The sequence below is a fragment of the Choloepus didactylus genome, assembly GCF_015220235.1.
Source record: "Choloepus didactylus isolate mChoDid1 chromosome Y unlocalized genomic scaffold, mChoDid1.pri SUPER_Y_unloc1, whole genome shotgun sequence".
In the NCBI taxonomy this organism is placed as follows: domain Eukaryota; kingdom Metazoa; phylum Chordata; class Mammalia; order Pilosa; family Megalonychidae; genus Choloepus; species Choloepus didactylus.
The window spans coordinates 242755-258757 of record NW_023637624.1 but is presented as its reverse complement, the minus strand read 5'-3'; the positions used below and the strand labels follow the sequence as shown (position 1 = coordinate 258757).

General features: G+C 41.7%; 2 protein-coding genes across 2 annotated transcripts in view; one reads left to right on the top strand and one right to left on the bottom strand.

Annotated features, from left to right (window-relative positions):
• The window catches only part of LOC119525872 (CTP synthase 2-like), a 100781-nt gene that overhangs the window by 23776 nt on the left and 61002 nt on the right, over positions 1-16003 (bottom strand).
• Positions 4514-10243, top strand: LOC119525911 (protein S100-G-like). Its single transcript, XM_037824701.1, has 5 exons — positions 4514-4518; positions 5175-5202; positions 7364-7415; positions 7942-8084; positions 10139-10243. Exons 1-5 carry the CDS (start codon positions 4514-4516, stop codon positions 10241-10243), a joined length of 333 nt encoding a protein of 110 aa, XP_037680629.1.

Sequence of the window (16003 nt, the reverse complement as noted above, 5' to 3'; positions counted from 1 at the left end):
TAGGCCTTACACTAGAGTATGAGTTCATATGAACCCTGCTGTTTTCAGAAGCAATAAATACAACCTTCTCTTGAAATGAGAGCCCAGAAAGAAACACCAAGGTATCGCAGTGCAGCGATGCTGTGATTAAGACTTGCTGGCAAAGAAATCACTGGAGAAGGCAAAGAAAAATTTAGAGGAAAGATGCGGGGTTAAGGGGCAGGTGGAAATAGGTTTCCAATTCCAAACAATGCCCTGAACGTTAGTAAAAGAAGAAGAGCAGGACGGGAATCGACAGGGAAGTTGCAGCTGGAAAGAGGAACAAGAAGGCTCTTCCGGGTCCAGGTGTAGCAGGCCTCATCCCCAGAAGCCCATCACAGGCTCAGCAGAATGCCACATGTCATGCTCAAGCTGTGGGAGTCCAAACAGAGGAAGACAAAAGGTTGCAGAAGGTAAAAGAACGCAGTCCATGTTTCTGCCAGGCCCAACCCAGCAGTCTGTCTGCAGAACCATCAGACAAGCCTACAAGCTCTGACGATGACAGTCTGACTACCTATCGGAATATAAACGACAGAAGTCAATGAAAATGTTTTTTGTCCTTCCATTCCTTCCAAAATCCTGAGACAGGAGAACATCACAGTTCCAAAACACATCCGTTTTTTCATTACCTGGGAATATAAAGAAAAAAATCTCAAATACACTTCAGTTTTAACCCGAACAGTTCTAAAACACCATAGATTTCGAACTTAAGTAGAAAATGCCTCTTGCATGGAAAAAGGTTTGCTTTGGCCCCTCTAATTTTACCTAAATATTGGTTGTCGTCTGATTCCCACTATAGATCCATCCTTTCTTGGCACCAAGCCACACAGCATAACAAAAATAAAAAAGAATCAATAAGCAACGAATATTCATGGTGATAAAGCTTTGAGATGTAAAAGTGCCACATAAGGATAAATATGGCACTAATTAACCTTTCTGCAACCCACAAAGAAAGTGTAATGGGTTCAAGACTTTACTGCATCCCAAGTGCTTTAAACAACATTTAGGGAAAGTAGGTTCGCTTATCAGAGTTGAAATTCCCAAATGGCATTGCATATGCGGGTGTACTCCCAACCTGCCCCCTGGTAAGCCCAGCTGCCCCCACACCCCTTGCTTTTGGACATTTCATCGGGGGACAACGGGGCAGCGACCGCTTACAGACTGTTTCGGTCTCTTAGGCAACACACAGTGATTCTCTCTGACTTTCTAGTGTATTCTTCGAGTATTCTTTACATGAATTCCCCAATCCATGCCTTTCTTACTGCAATTAGGTTTTCTGTTCATTTTTTCCAAGACTGCCTTTGATTTTACTTCTTTATGAGTCACAGACAAGTTGGGCATAAAGTCTGCACCAAATTTAGATGAATGTGACAGTACCTAATGGTGCCCTGGCACACTGCTAGCTACAACCACCTCCACGGTTGCTGATCAAATCTAAACTCTTCTGCGTGGCACTCAAGTTCCACCTCATTCAGGAATCTAGTCCACCTCCACTCTCTCCAAGTGGTCTAACCTGTGGTTTCTACCTCAGCCAGATGATCAGATGCTTCTCTGCTCCCCGTCCCACCTCCCTGCTACCCCTGCTTTTCCCAAGATGCCATCTCCCCACCATTCAACACGGTTTCCTGCTTCAGGCCACCCTCCAAGCCTCCCCATTTCCCCACAATTAACACCACTGTTATGCCCTCCCTACCAACTAAATGATCTAGACATCCCCCATTCATTTTCAGTTAGTCCTTGCAGTGAGCTAAATCATGCCCCCAAAGATGCTCACTTCCTCATCCTAGTCCTAGCCCCTGGAACTTGTTGACTGTGTTACCCTATGTGGCAAAAAGGGATGCTGCAGATGTGATTAAATTAAGGACCTTGAGATGGGAGATAATCTGGATTATCCAGATGGGTCCAATGTAATCACAAGGGACCTTATAAGCAGCATCAAAGTTAGAAAATGTGATGTGTCAATGGAAGCAGAAAGAGACTGGAAGATGCTACATTGTTGACTTTGAAGGCAGAGGAAGGGGCCATGAGCCAAGGAATGCAGGTGGCCTCTAGAAGATGGAAAAGGCAAGGGAACAGATTCTCCTCTTGAACTTCCAGAAGGAACCCGGCTCTGCTGATCCACTTTATAATCCTGACCTCTAAAACTGTAAGAGAATAAAGCTGTGTGGTTTTAAGCCACAAAGTTGGTGGTAATTTGTTATAGCAGTCATAGGAAACTGACACAGTCCTTTATCACATATAGCTCTGACCACCCCCATTATTTCACGTATCTCCTCTCAGAAACTAAAGTGTGAGTTCATCAAGCACAAGGATTAGATCTTTCTCTTCTTCTATATCCCCACCAGAGTACAGGGCACTGTTATGTTCAGATCAAGTGCTCAATAATTAAAATTCCCTATTGTTTAAAGTTTATCAAAAACTAAGAGAGGTGCCTGATGGACTGGTTGGTGGCCTCTGATTGCTCCGTGTGGCATGCAAGTCATGTCAGCAGACAGAGAAGGGATGGCCAGGGCCCTCCTCCAAGGCAGAGTGCGCTGCTGGGCCCCAATCCTGCCTCCAACCTCATTTGGGACACATTTGTCAGCCACATCTGTCTTAGCAACCTGCCTCATCCCAGAGCAGCCTGAGGAGGGGTCAACAGTGGAGAAAGCAGTTACAATCCAATGAGTGTGTTGCTAATTCCTGGTCCTTTAAAATTCTTTGTTTCCACCAGTAAAGGAAGGCCTATATTGCTTCCATCGGGAAGAGAACTTTCTTACATGTTCAAATAAAAATCCTACCTCTGGGCCTAGCACTGATACCATACAATTCTTTTCATGGAAAGGCAGGTGGGACAGCAAGAACAGGAGTGTTACATCCTAAAGTAATTTGGGTGGAGAATAAAAATATATATTAGGGGCCCCCCTGAAGAGCTGGGGGAGGATGCAGAGGTGTTGGACTTCCTCACCTGGATTGTTGCTGATGTTCTCACAAACACTGGGGACAGACAGCTTGAAGATCTGCGCCCTCTGTCTTGGGGCTGGCCCCTATGAAGCTTGTTACTGCAAAGGAGAGGCTAAACTTGCTTATAATTGTGCCTGAGAGTCTCCCCCTGAATGCTCTTTGTTGCTCAGATGTGGCCCTCTCTCTCTAACTAAGCCACCTTGGTGGGTGATCTCACTGCCCTCCCTCCTACGTGGGAACTGACTCCCGGGGGTGTAACTCTCCCTGGCAATGCAGGATATGACTCCCGGGGATGAATCTGGACCTGGCATCATGGAATTGAGAACATCTTCCTGACCAAAAGGGGGATGTAAAATGAAACAAAATAAAGTTTCAGTGGCTGAGAGATTTCAAATGGAGTCGAGAGGTCCCTCTGGTGGACATTCTTACACACTACACAGATAATCCTTTTTAGGTTTTAATGTATTAGAATAGCTAGAAGTAAATACCTGAAACTACCAAATTCCAACCCAGTAGCCTGGACTCTTGAAGACGATTGTATAACAATGTAGCTTACAAGGGGTGACAGTGTGACTGTGAAAACCTTATGGATCACACTCCCTTTATCCAGTGTATGGATGGATGAGTAGAAAACTGGAGACAAAACCTAAATGAAAAATAGGGTGGGATGGGGGGAAGTGATTTGGGTGCTCTTTTTTTACTGTTATTTCTTATTCTGATTCTGATTCTTTCCAGTGTAAGGAAGATGTTCAAAAATAGATTGTGATGATGAATGCACAACTATAAGATGGTACTGTGAACAGTTGATTGTACACCATGGATGACTGTATGGTATGTGAATATATCTCAATGAAACTGAATTAAAAAAAAAAGAATGGGTGATAGTTAAAATGACTTTCATTTGAATGCAAGTATTACTCTTTGTTTGCTGGATGACCCTATTTAACTCTCTAAGTTAGACTAAGGCAGAAGGCAAGTCAAGCGCCTCAGGGTTGAAATACCCAAATGTTCAGTCCCAACACCCCCCACACTGATGCCCAGACAACAAACACTGTGGTATTGGTAGGATGAGCAAAAACATGGTCTGAAATAATAATCATAAAAGGTGAATCAAGCTAAAGAGTTTCCTCCTTGTTGCCCAAAGTTAGAAATTTCTGAGTCTCTTTCACCAACTTCCCATTGTCACAAATCTTTCCCATTTTTTCCAGCACAGCACCTCACAGTAAGCTGTAGTGTTATGTCTAGGAAAAATAAGCAGGTTTGTAAAAACCACCTAAGATGTAACACTTTCCACAAAATCACAGTGTTTCCCACACTAGAAATTAACAAAGCAGATGGGTTAAGCCTTAGACAACACAGGTTTATCCCTACCACAGAGCTGAAGGCACCACACAAAATGGAGATTCCATGCCCCTAGGCTAGAGGATGGTCCCGACAGGGAGGGGCCTGGGGCACGGTGGTTGAGAGAACAGGCCTTGGGAAAGTTCTTGAACTCCTCCATAGACTGTGGGTAACAACAGCACCCGCCTCACAGGGGCCTAGCAAGGGGCCCATGAGGTAATGTGGGTCAGGTGTCCAGCACGGCGCAGTATCAGGTGTCCAGGTACTCAGGAGCTCTGGGACCAACCACGGAGGGCAAGCACCAGCAGGTCCACCAAAGGCTGAGACTCACCCCCGGCAACAGCTAGGAGGAGAAAAGAGAGTGAACTTTGTGCTGGGCACCAGCACAGACACCCTTCTCTCCAGGCCCCACTGGGTATGGTTGCTCCCGTTGATGGACAGCTGCATTTGATTATTCGGGGTGTCTCTTATACTGTAGGATCAAAGATAACAAGAACCCATGGATAGCATTTCACAGCCATTCGGTGTTTCCAGAGGCTTTTTGAGATACTCCCCACTGTGGACTTTGGGCAGAATAACACCACTAGGGAAGCCTGTGGTACCCAGGCATTTTAAACTAAGGTGCTTCTTGGCTTTCCTAGGAAAAAAAGATATGAAGTCTGTCCAAAGATCAAGCAATTGAACTACGAGGCATTAAATAACCTTTGCCTCTCCGTTTTTCCATTACTAACCCATGCTGTCACTTTTTCCCCTTTTCCAGTTTCGAAATACACTCTTTTGAACACACCCTGTATTTATCTTTCTTCTACATATATGTTTAGTTAATGTTTCTTGAGAATATCTATTGGCGGATTTTGTGTTTCTGACTGCAGGTTGACTGTCATGCTTTTGAGTCTGCAGGTAAAAAGGAAAATTAGAGGCGAGAGATGTGACGGTGGAGATGAGCAAATGAAAAATCTGAGAAGACTCAGGGGTTGTTTTTCAAAGTATGTTAGCATTGACCAGAATTAGAAGTTCTGACACGTAACAGCATTGGGCCTGTTTTAATCAGTGGTCTTCCCTTAAAATGTGAGACTTGTAGCCTAAAAGACAGTTAACCAATACTGTTCCAAATGTTTTTCTTAAAGCACAATTTTATATATACACATATATATACACACACTTGTCACACACACCATGTCATATGCTACATGTGTCATGTGTTACATATATAACATATGCTCTCTGCCATGTATAACAAATATTCTGCGTAACATCTATCATATATAGTTATTCAAATCACATGTAGTTATTAAGATCATGTTTTCAATACAGATTCAAAGAGTATAATCACCACCATGTTGCTTTTAGTTCACGAGCGGTAATCTGAGGGCACAGGCAATTTAGGGCACTATCTCAACAGTTGGGGAGATTTTAAAATGGGCTGAGATCATGGCATTGTGGTTCTGTAGGAGAATGTCCTTGCTCTTGGGAGACCAACGCTGAGATATTTAGGGGGCAAATGTCCAATATCTGCCATTAATTCTCAATGGTTTGGGGGAGGGCTGGGGGAAGCGTTTGTCCATAGAAAGAGAAAGTAGATGTGGAAATGCCAACGAAGAGTGAATCAAGGCAAAAAGTAGACTGGTATTCATTCTACTACTCTTGCAACTTTTCTGCAGATTTGAAATCTTTTAAAACGAAGTGGAGGAAAAAGATCTACCTTGTTATGATTACTCAATAATCTTCATCCAGGTGAAACAGAATATAAGTATAAAAACACCAGAAAATCTCTAAAATCTTGATTAAAATGCATTACCAAAATCAGAATATTTTTTGTCTAAAATCTTAAAACTGAAAAACCAAACACCTATCTTTACTCCAAATGGTGAATTAATACGTATTCTATTTTGGTGCCTAGCAAAACCAAAGAGTCTGCAATGAAAGCAAGAATATCACATAACAGACAGGGACAACGCATGGAATGATAAACACTCAGGATTGGTGGGGAAGCTTTTAAGGAACTCTATAAGATTTCACATGTTCTCCAACGTAAATAAGGCCCTAGAATTTTAGAGCTGCAAAGCACCAGAGAGAAATACAGACCAATAGTTCAATCCTCAATTTGTGGATGATATAATGGAGGACGAGAGAAAATCATACAAGTGTTTAAAAGTTGTTAAGTGTTTTTAAAGTTGCTCTGGCACCCCTTCTTGTGAGTTACAATCAGGATTAAAGTGAGATTCCCTGGAAATGCCCTAGTTCTTTCACGGAACTCTTTCCAATAGGAATAAAATTTGTTTCCAATTTTAAATCCTGGCAGTTCCAAAAAGTTTATAGTATTTCCAATTGGATAGGACTAAGTCAAGTGTATCTTCAACAAGCTTTTAGAAAGAATAACAAAATATATTTGATAAGGAAACAGGGTAATAAAGAATAAAAAGCACACATGGGAGCAACAGATAAGAAAAAGGTTGAAAACTGACTTTGTTGCTTGGTAATCTGGCCTCACCAAATAAAACCGCAAATCACTCTGCATCTTCTTCCCACTTCTAAAATCTGCTTCTTGGTGGTACGTCCATCCATTCTTTCATTCACTCATTTATTCAAATATGTAAGTACCCACTAGGTACAAGACATTGGAGGGATTTCAAGGGCCGGAGTGCAATTTTCAAAACCTCTGTAACCCTGTCCTTCTATTATAGCATTTCTCTCTGCATATGAAGATATTTTTTCAAGCCTAAATAAGCAACTCAGTTTTTTTAAATCCTCCACATTTAAGCTTTTCGCAATGTGCACTGCAAGCAAATATCAGAATTCCACATCGGAGAGAAAATATAATCTAAGGGGGGAACATTCCAAGCTTACCTTTGGGACTCTGAACCATTAAGTAATTGTTAATGTGCCCATTTATTCAATCTTGCCCTGAAGTATAAATTATCTTCTGAGGTTCATGCAGTCTTAAGCTTGGGTTTCAAAAACCATTAATTATTACCAATAATTAAATGGCAAACAAACAGAAAATTTCATAATCAGGGTGGCGTGTCTGTAAAGACTATAAAAGTTGCATGATCCTGCTTAGCTCTTCAGGCTCCTATTGGATTCTTTGAGCTGCTTCACTGTGGGACGACCAGGTAAGTGTGATTTTAGTACTACCTAAGCGCCTGTTTGCACTGACACTGCTTCTTTTTAGAATGGTTTGAAAGGTACTAGATGGTCTGGAGAGAAATTGGGTTTGTGCCATCTAATGATATTAGCAGTAATTTAGAGACTAGAAGCTGGGGTCAGGTATCCTTCAAGATCACAGCCTACAGAGTCCAGACCAGGTACATAAAAACCAAAGAGTGCCATTAATTACTAATAAAAGTGTTTCTTCTTGGGACTGTCTCCTAACAGACGTACTTTAAGAACAGACATTGAACATACTGTCTAAGATGATTATTTTAATGCACATTGGCAGTTACTGGTGCTATTCCCACTCACCAGAAGTCTCTCTCCTGACCCACTCTTCTCCACCACTCCCTCCTTATTTACTCTCCCCCACCCATGCCAAGGAAATGGCCCAATGGCACCAAAAGCCGGTTGTCAGCTGGCTGGTAACCCTCAGTAGAAAACTCCATTTCAGCTTTTTGGTCAATTCATCTTCTTCCCAATTTACAGGACACCAAAATGAGCACAAAAAGTCTCCTGAAGAACTGAAGGGCATTTTTGAAAAGTATGCAGCCAAAGAAGGTGACCCGGACCAGCTGTCCAAGGATGAGTTGAGGCTATTGATTCAGACAGAATTCCCAAATTTACTCAAAGTGAGTGCACATCTGCAGAACTTGCCCGACCAGGCCTCTGATGGAGGGAGAGGGGAAGGGAGTGGAAAGGACACAGGTCTGTCGATCTGGGGCAGATCATGAGGGAGTGTGAGGGTGGGCACTTGAACTTGAACTTTCTGCCCAGGGTGTCAGGCCACATTTCTGAGGGCAAGCTACCTGAAATCAGGGGTCGAGTCTCCTATCCCACTCCTCCCACAGCCTCAGCACAGAACCCCACCCCACCCCAGGCCTAGCCATAGTGAACAGACGGTCAAAATTGCCAAGGGAGACCCACAGGCTACCAGGCAAACCCACAAAGGACTTCAGTCAGGATGAAGTACCTCTGAGCCAAGCCTTAGAAAAGCAAAGAGGATGGTAAAATAGTGTTAGTTAGCCTTGGACGTGCTTCATTTTTTCTATGCAGGATCCCTCAATAAGGCCAATGCTCACTTGGCAATCGGCTAAGAAAACCCACTTTTGTGTTGACAAATTGTCCTCTATTGACACCCATTTATTTCAAAAGCATTCTGATTTGTGTTCATTTACATTAAGTGCTTAAATCTGTGTTCATGAGGCAATCATGCATTGGCACACAACTCTCAGGAAAGGACTGAATTTCTTTTGCCATAAAGTTTCCAACAAAACTATTTCAGAGTTGTCAAAATCAAAATGCATCTAGCAGGTGATAGGGAGTGTAGAAAGATGGAGCCTACCTGCTCCAATATTTTCCTTCCTTTGCTACTAAAAGCCATCTTCAAGATGGAAGTGGCGGTACAACTGTTACATCTGATTCTGTCACTATTTAGCTGTAACCTCAGAAGAAAGCATTCGCTTCAAGTGTCCCTGCTCTCCAGAGTTTAACCAGAAATGTCCCATCTGCCAATATGACAGATGGGAAGACTTCTGTTTTTAATACTGAAAAGAAAAGCATCTGAATTCAATCCTTTTATGATCTGATGTCTTCTCATTTTCTTAGCGGTGAAATAGAAAATAACTTTAAAAAACAGTTAAAGTTGTTCACAGAAAAATTAACTAACACTTTTTAATTACAAATAAAAACAAAAGTTTTTTTGAGAAATATTAAATTCTAAAAACACCTGAATTTTTCCAAAAGGAAGAAACATAATAACCTAATAAGAAAACCTAGGCAATCAATTCAAACAAGTTGTTTGAAAAGGTAAGACTGGTGAATTTCTCTAAATGTTACACATTTCCTACCAAAAACATTTGGAAAAAAGGAGGAAGACTAATGGTTACTTCTGAAAGTCTACTTACCAAAATCATGTATCTGGTTATATTAAGTCATCTAATTTCCACAATTACTACTAAGGTTTTCTAGCTATACCCTGTTTCTATCACCACCTTGTATGGTTTAGAATCTAGGAAATGTTTCAAGAAAATAAGTGTTTTGTATTTATGAAACATGCTGAATAACTTACAGTTTGGTCTTGTAATCAGGACAAAGTGCCAAGCGTTTCTGCAAGAATCCGAGGGATTAAAATATATCTAGCTCGTCTAATGTGAAGCTGACTTAACTGTTGTTTCAATTGGTTTCCTAAGTACTATTTTGCCACAGATAGAGTCCTACCTGAAAGTCAAAGTTGTAAGGGCTTTACAATTTATTTGAGTTTAACGACAGAGATAAAAATTAAGTCTGCTTAAGGCAATCCACATGAATACCAGTGGTCAAAAGGTAGCCTGAACATGACCTCATGGAACATCGAAAGCAGTGGGTCTGGAAGGGTGGTCCCTGACCAGCAGTATTAGCATCACCTGGGAACTTGCAGAAAATAAGGATTCTCAGGTTCCACCCAGACCTGCTGGATCAGACCTTCTGGGGGTGGGGCCTGGCTGACTATGTGTCAGCAAGCCCATTGGGTGATTCTGATGTGGGCTGAAATGTGAGAACACAGATCTAAAATCATCTTTCATAGCACAGAGGTTGACTTGAGTTCTAATATCTAGGCCATGCTAGCTTCCCATTTTAACCTATATTATGGATCTCAATCATTTTCTCCACTCTCCCCACTCCCATTCTTTTTGTCTACAACCAGGGTTCAAGCAACCTAGATGACCTCTTTCGAGAACTAGACAAGAATGGAGATGGAGAAGTTAGCTTCAAAGAATTCCAGGTGATTGTAAAAAAGATATCCCAGTGAAGGAAAAAAAAAAACCAATATCCTGAGCATTGAAAAATGACCACCTGGGATGTGGCCTTATCCTATATGGAATCCCCAGTGTGTATGGTGTTTTTGCAATTACAATAATCTGAAGATGAAGTCCAATTATTGTTAATAAAGGAATTCCTCGGCATGTCTCATCTTGTCAATTACTGACCCTCACAGCTTAATACATTTGAAAGTAACCTTAGTCCAATTCGTCTAATTTTATAGACAGAAAAAAAAAATAAAAACAGAGGCCCAGAATCATTTTATCTTGCCCAAGACCACAAAGATTGTACAAACACTTGTAAAGAATACCGAAGTGTCAAGCCAACTCCCTCATACCACAATTCTACCAGAATAACCACCAGAATAACCCTGCTCCTTGCTCTCCCTCACCTCCTACTCAGTGGTCACATCATTTCCAACTTCAACTCTCATTGCATGCTGCTCAAAGACTAATGAGAAACAGACTTAAAAAAAGAGACCCTTGTCTTTACATTCATCTCACAGCATTCACTGTGCTTTTGGAATCAATGACCCTCTCAGGAATAGAAGCAATGTAGGACTGAGAGTCAGGATCCTATTCCATCACAGAGTGGGTGGCCTCAGGTAGGTCTTTCAGCACAGCCTCTTGGTATGTGATATGTAAGGTAAAAGGTGACAGGAAAACATAAGGGCTCTCCCAGTGCTGGCATCCTGTGTTGCTTCGATCTCATTATCTGAGAAAACAGCCAACTGTCAAGTTTCACCTGTGGAGTCTAGTCCTGGGTGGTGTGAGATAGGGGTAGAGAGTAACTTTCTATCTCTCACCAGAGAGATTTAAAATGTTAAAATTCAAGTTAGTCCGAGTTAGCAAAGCACTCAAGTTGGCCCACAGCCCACCACCCAAGCATCTAGAAGCCAGATCTTTAGTCACCCTTTATCTTTATCCTTCTTGTATTTGGTACTCTGCTATTAGGTGCACATATGTTCATAATTGTTATATCTTCCTGACGGATTGGCCATTTTATCATTATGAACTGTCCCTCTTTAGCTATGGTAACTCTTTTTGTTTTAAAGTCTATTTTGTCTGATATTAGCAAAGACATTCCAGCTTTCTTGTGATTGCTGTTTGCTTGATATATTTTTCCATCCTTTTACTTCCAATCTATTTGTATCTTTGAATCTAAACTGTCTCCTGCAGAAAGCCTATACCTGGATCATGGTTTTTTAATCCAGTCTGACAATTTCTGTCTTTTGATTGGATAGTGTAATCCATTCACATTTCTCCTTTATCTTTACTACAATTCTCCTCCCCTCAAGAACACCCACAAATTATTAATACTGGGTCACATTTCCTTTGAACACTTTATCTCAACCTTTTAAAAATTATCGTTTTCCTAAGCAGCCTTTTGAACATTTGTTCCCTAACAGCCCCCCCCCAAAAAAGAAATTTTAATTCCACATACGTTCAGTATATACCTATGTATTGTATGTAGATCTGCACTTTGGACATGGGTTAAGATTTTTGTGCCCCACCTACAGAACCAATTTTTCTCTTGGGAGCAATACTACATGCCTTTGAACTATGCTTGTCAGTCTTTTTGTTTTTTTTTTTTTTAACTCATGCCCCACTGCCAAAATTGCCAAGTTTTACTTTCTATAGTTGATATCAGAAAAATATGCAATTATTTCCACTTTCAAAGTGTAGAAAATAACATTGTATGTTTTTCAAACTATATACACCCTCCCAAAAATTCTGATATGATTCTTCCCTCAAACCAAAACTTACTGTCTCCATCACTGACTTGATTTTCTTAATTTAATGACTTTAATGTGCATCCTAGATATGTCAGTCAAGTTGGCTGCCATAATTTTTCTAGTAGGTTGAGTTGGGTGAAGGCCCTCAGAGGTGGGTAATGGAGCACATGCCCACACTTGTACCTTATCTGCCCACACAGTGGGCAGGCAGTCAAATGACAGGAAGGGGATGTCTATTCATGGGCTGGATGGGGCAAGACTCTGAACTCGAGGAGTGTGATCTCAGAGACAAGGAAGTCCCACCTGGTCTAAGAATCTATAACAAGGTGGGATCATGGTGGCCAAACTAGGCTGGGTATAAGATGAGTAGGCAATAGACAGAGACAACAGAGTGTCGGGTAGGTGTGGGAGCATATATTTGAATTTGCTCGAACATGCATTAAAAAATCTCTGGCAGGACACACTAGACACTAATATCAATGGTTACATGTTAGTAGAAGACTGGGGACAGAGATGAGAGAGAAACTTTTCACTTTTTACCTTTTTGTAAATTTCTCTCTTTTGCTCAAACAATATGATATGTTTGTTGGTTTAATTTCTAGGATAAACACACTATCCAGTCATGATTGATTCTTTTTAATGCTGTTAAATTCGACATTCAAATATTTTCTTTAAGATCTTCTCATCTTTATTTCTAACAAACATTAGTCCGTGGTTTGGGGGTTTATTTTTTGTTGTGTGTGCTTTGTTGAGTTCCAAGATCTAGGCCATGCTAGCTTCCCATTTTAGCTTATATTCCGGATTCCACCCAGCCTTTTGTCAAGCAAATATACCTTATTTCAAAGTCAACATATATAAAGCACCTACTATGTGCAAGATATTATACAAGATGTCATAGGAGGTACATATTTCCAGACTTCTGAGATACTGATTCAGTAAATCTGGGATGAGGCCAAAGAAAGGCTACATCAAAGAAGCAGTATTTCAGTTGGGATTCATAGGAAGGGCCTTGAGAAGAGCCTTCAGGGAAGGGGCACTGGGCATCCAAAAGGAGAGAAAATACCCCAGGTAAACACAGCACATGGGGGACACAGAGGGGAGGTCGGGGTGATGTAAGAGGTCCCTGCAGTGAGCCCACACAGGCTGGGAAGACCTCCACAGATCAGTGGCAACGCACAGGAAACACATGGGTGAGAGACCTTCCTGATTGGCTGAGATTGACCAATGTCAATCTCATTTGCGGCCAAGCCCGCAAGAAGGGTGAAAATGTGTGGAGTGCTGTGTGTGGTGGCCAAGTGTGTATATGTGTGTCTCTACTTGGTTGGCCTTCTCAGCCTGGTTCCCAAAAAATGATCTCATCTGCCACATCCACACAGGGCTCACCTGACTTCCCTCTGTAATCAGTGCCAGCATTTTGTCAGCCACAGAACTCCAATCTTCATTAGATGGTAGGCTCCTTGAGGGCAAGGATTTTCATCTGTTCTTTTACTGATGTATCCCCAGATCTAGATTGGGGTCTGGTACACAGGAGGGCCCAAGAGGTATTTACTGAGAGAATGAGTCTTGATTAACCAGTCACTAAATCGTGTTGATTCTGTTTACAAAGCCTTCATGATGGCCAGGTCCTTCTACTGTAACTCCTGCTCTAGCCCTGTTCCTTATCATTACAGATCCAGGCTGCTCTAAGTGGTCCCAGACTGGAGTCTTTTCTCCCCTCTAGCTCACCATGGCAGCTGAATCTTCCTAAAGCCTCCATTCTATTGAAAGCCTTCAGTAATGAGTACTGGACTTGCCTAATATGTCACAGTTGACATGCATTATATTATTGGTTCCCTAATATCTTCAGGATGAATTCTGACACTGACACCCAAGGAACTCTACAAATCTGCACCAATCTACAGAAGTTGTGTGCTTCACTCAGTGTCCTCGCTGCTTTATGATAAAATCTTGGACATTCTGCCCTAACAGACCTTTCCATTCAAGTCCCTGAGCCTTCGACAACCTTCCCTTCTTACTCTGTCTAGTCCACAGCATCTCTTCCCTGACTCTGAAATCTTAAAGTATCTCTGGTCTACCTGCACTCTCCAATACCATGGCCTCTGGCCACATGTGACTACTGAAATTTAAACTAAATAAAATGAAACAAAATTTAAAATTCAGCTGCTGGGTCACAGCAGCTACCTACCTTTCAAGTGCTCCGCAGCTACATGTGAGGGAGCCCTTGCGTGTCATCCATATGTTTGATTATTACATCACCAGTCTATGTCTTGAATCCCCAACTAAACTGCAAGCAGGGTTGTGGCAGCAGCTCATCTGTAATACACTGTATTAAGGACTCTGTTTAAGTGGACAAGCTCCAAATGCACAGCGACACTTCTTTAATGATTTCTTTCCACTAGCATGTGGTTATTTCCACTGCAAAAATCTCTCAAGTGGTTAAAATACCTATTCCGAAGGCATCTCCCATGGAGCTCCAGGCACCAAAGCTTTAAAATACATTAGCTTTAATATATTTTCAGGGCCCCCCTGAGGAGCTGGGGGAGAATGCAGAGGTGTCGGGCTTCCTCACCTGGATTGTTGCTGATGTTCTCACAAACACTGAGGACTGATGATTTGATGCACTGAGCCCTCTATCAGGGGAATTACCCTTATGAGGCTCGTCACTGCAAAGGAGAGGCTAAACCTGCGTGTAATTGTGCTTAAGAGTCCCCCCTCTGAGTACCTCTTTGTTGCTCAGATGTGGCCCTCTCTCTCTATCTAACTAAGCCACCTTGGCAGGTGATCTCACTGCCCTCCCCCTTATGTTGGACCTGACTCCCAGGGGTGTAAAGCTCCTTGGCAATGCAGGATATGACTCCTGGGGATGAATCTGGACCCAGCATCATGGTATTGAGAACATCTTCTTGACTAAAAGGGGGACACAAAATGAAAAGAAATAAAGTTTCAGTGGCTGAGAGATTCCAAATGGAGTCAAGAGGTCACTCTGGTGGACATTCTTACACACTATATAGATAATCCTTTTTACGTTTTAATGTATTGGAATAGCTAGAAGTAAATACCTGAAACTATCAAACTCCAACCCAGTAGCCTTGACCCTTGAAGATGATTGTATAGCAATTTAGCTTACAAGGGGTGACAGTGTGATTGTGAAAACCTTGTGGATCACACTCTCTTTATCCAGTGTATGGATGGATGAGTAGAAAAATGGGGACAAAAAACTAGACGAAAAATAGGGTGGGATGGGGAGATGATTTGGGTATTCTTTTTTACCTTTTTTAAAATTCTTATTTTCACTTTTTCTGGTACAAGGAAAATGTTCAAAAAATAGATTGGAGTGATGAATGTATAGCTATATGGTGGTATTATGAACAACTGATTGTACACTTTGGGTGACTGTATGGTATGTGAATATATCGCAACAAAATTGAATTTAAAAAAATACATTAGCTTTGGACCACTCACTCAGTCACTCTGTTGTTAAAATTGTGGGACCCCCTCATGACTCATTCACGGGGCTTCACTCCAAGCTGCGCTGTCTCCTCCTTTCAAAAACCACACTCAGTGAAGGGAGAGAGGCAGGTGGAAAAGATACCCTAGTCAGGCCAACACCCTGATTCCAACTCTGAACCCACTGCCCCACAGAGACAATATCTAATGACTATTAGGCTGGTCCCCAAAACACTCTTCTACCCATATAATAGCGGTACTATTGGTGACTGGGCTTTTATGGGGAAAAAAGTTCTTTGGCCCCAACTGACCTCCAAATGACTTTTAGCAGATCTTTTGGTTAGCTGGGAAATGCTTACTTCAGTGTTCTAGACTCGAACCAATCCTTGAAGTAATAAAAGTTGCCTAAAAGGTCACTCTCAGCAAGCTCTCTGTTGTTTTTTTAAGCACCTTTTAACTTGCTTTCCATATAAAGTTGTTGAAAAATAACATGGAAGAGGAAAATGTTTAAAACAGGGCTTCAAGTAAAGGTAGGAAAATGCAATGCATTAACTACACTTAACAGTC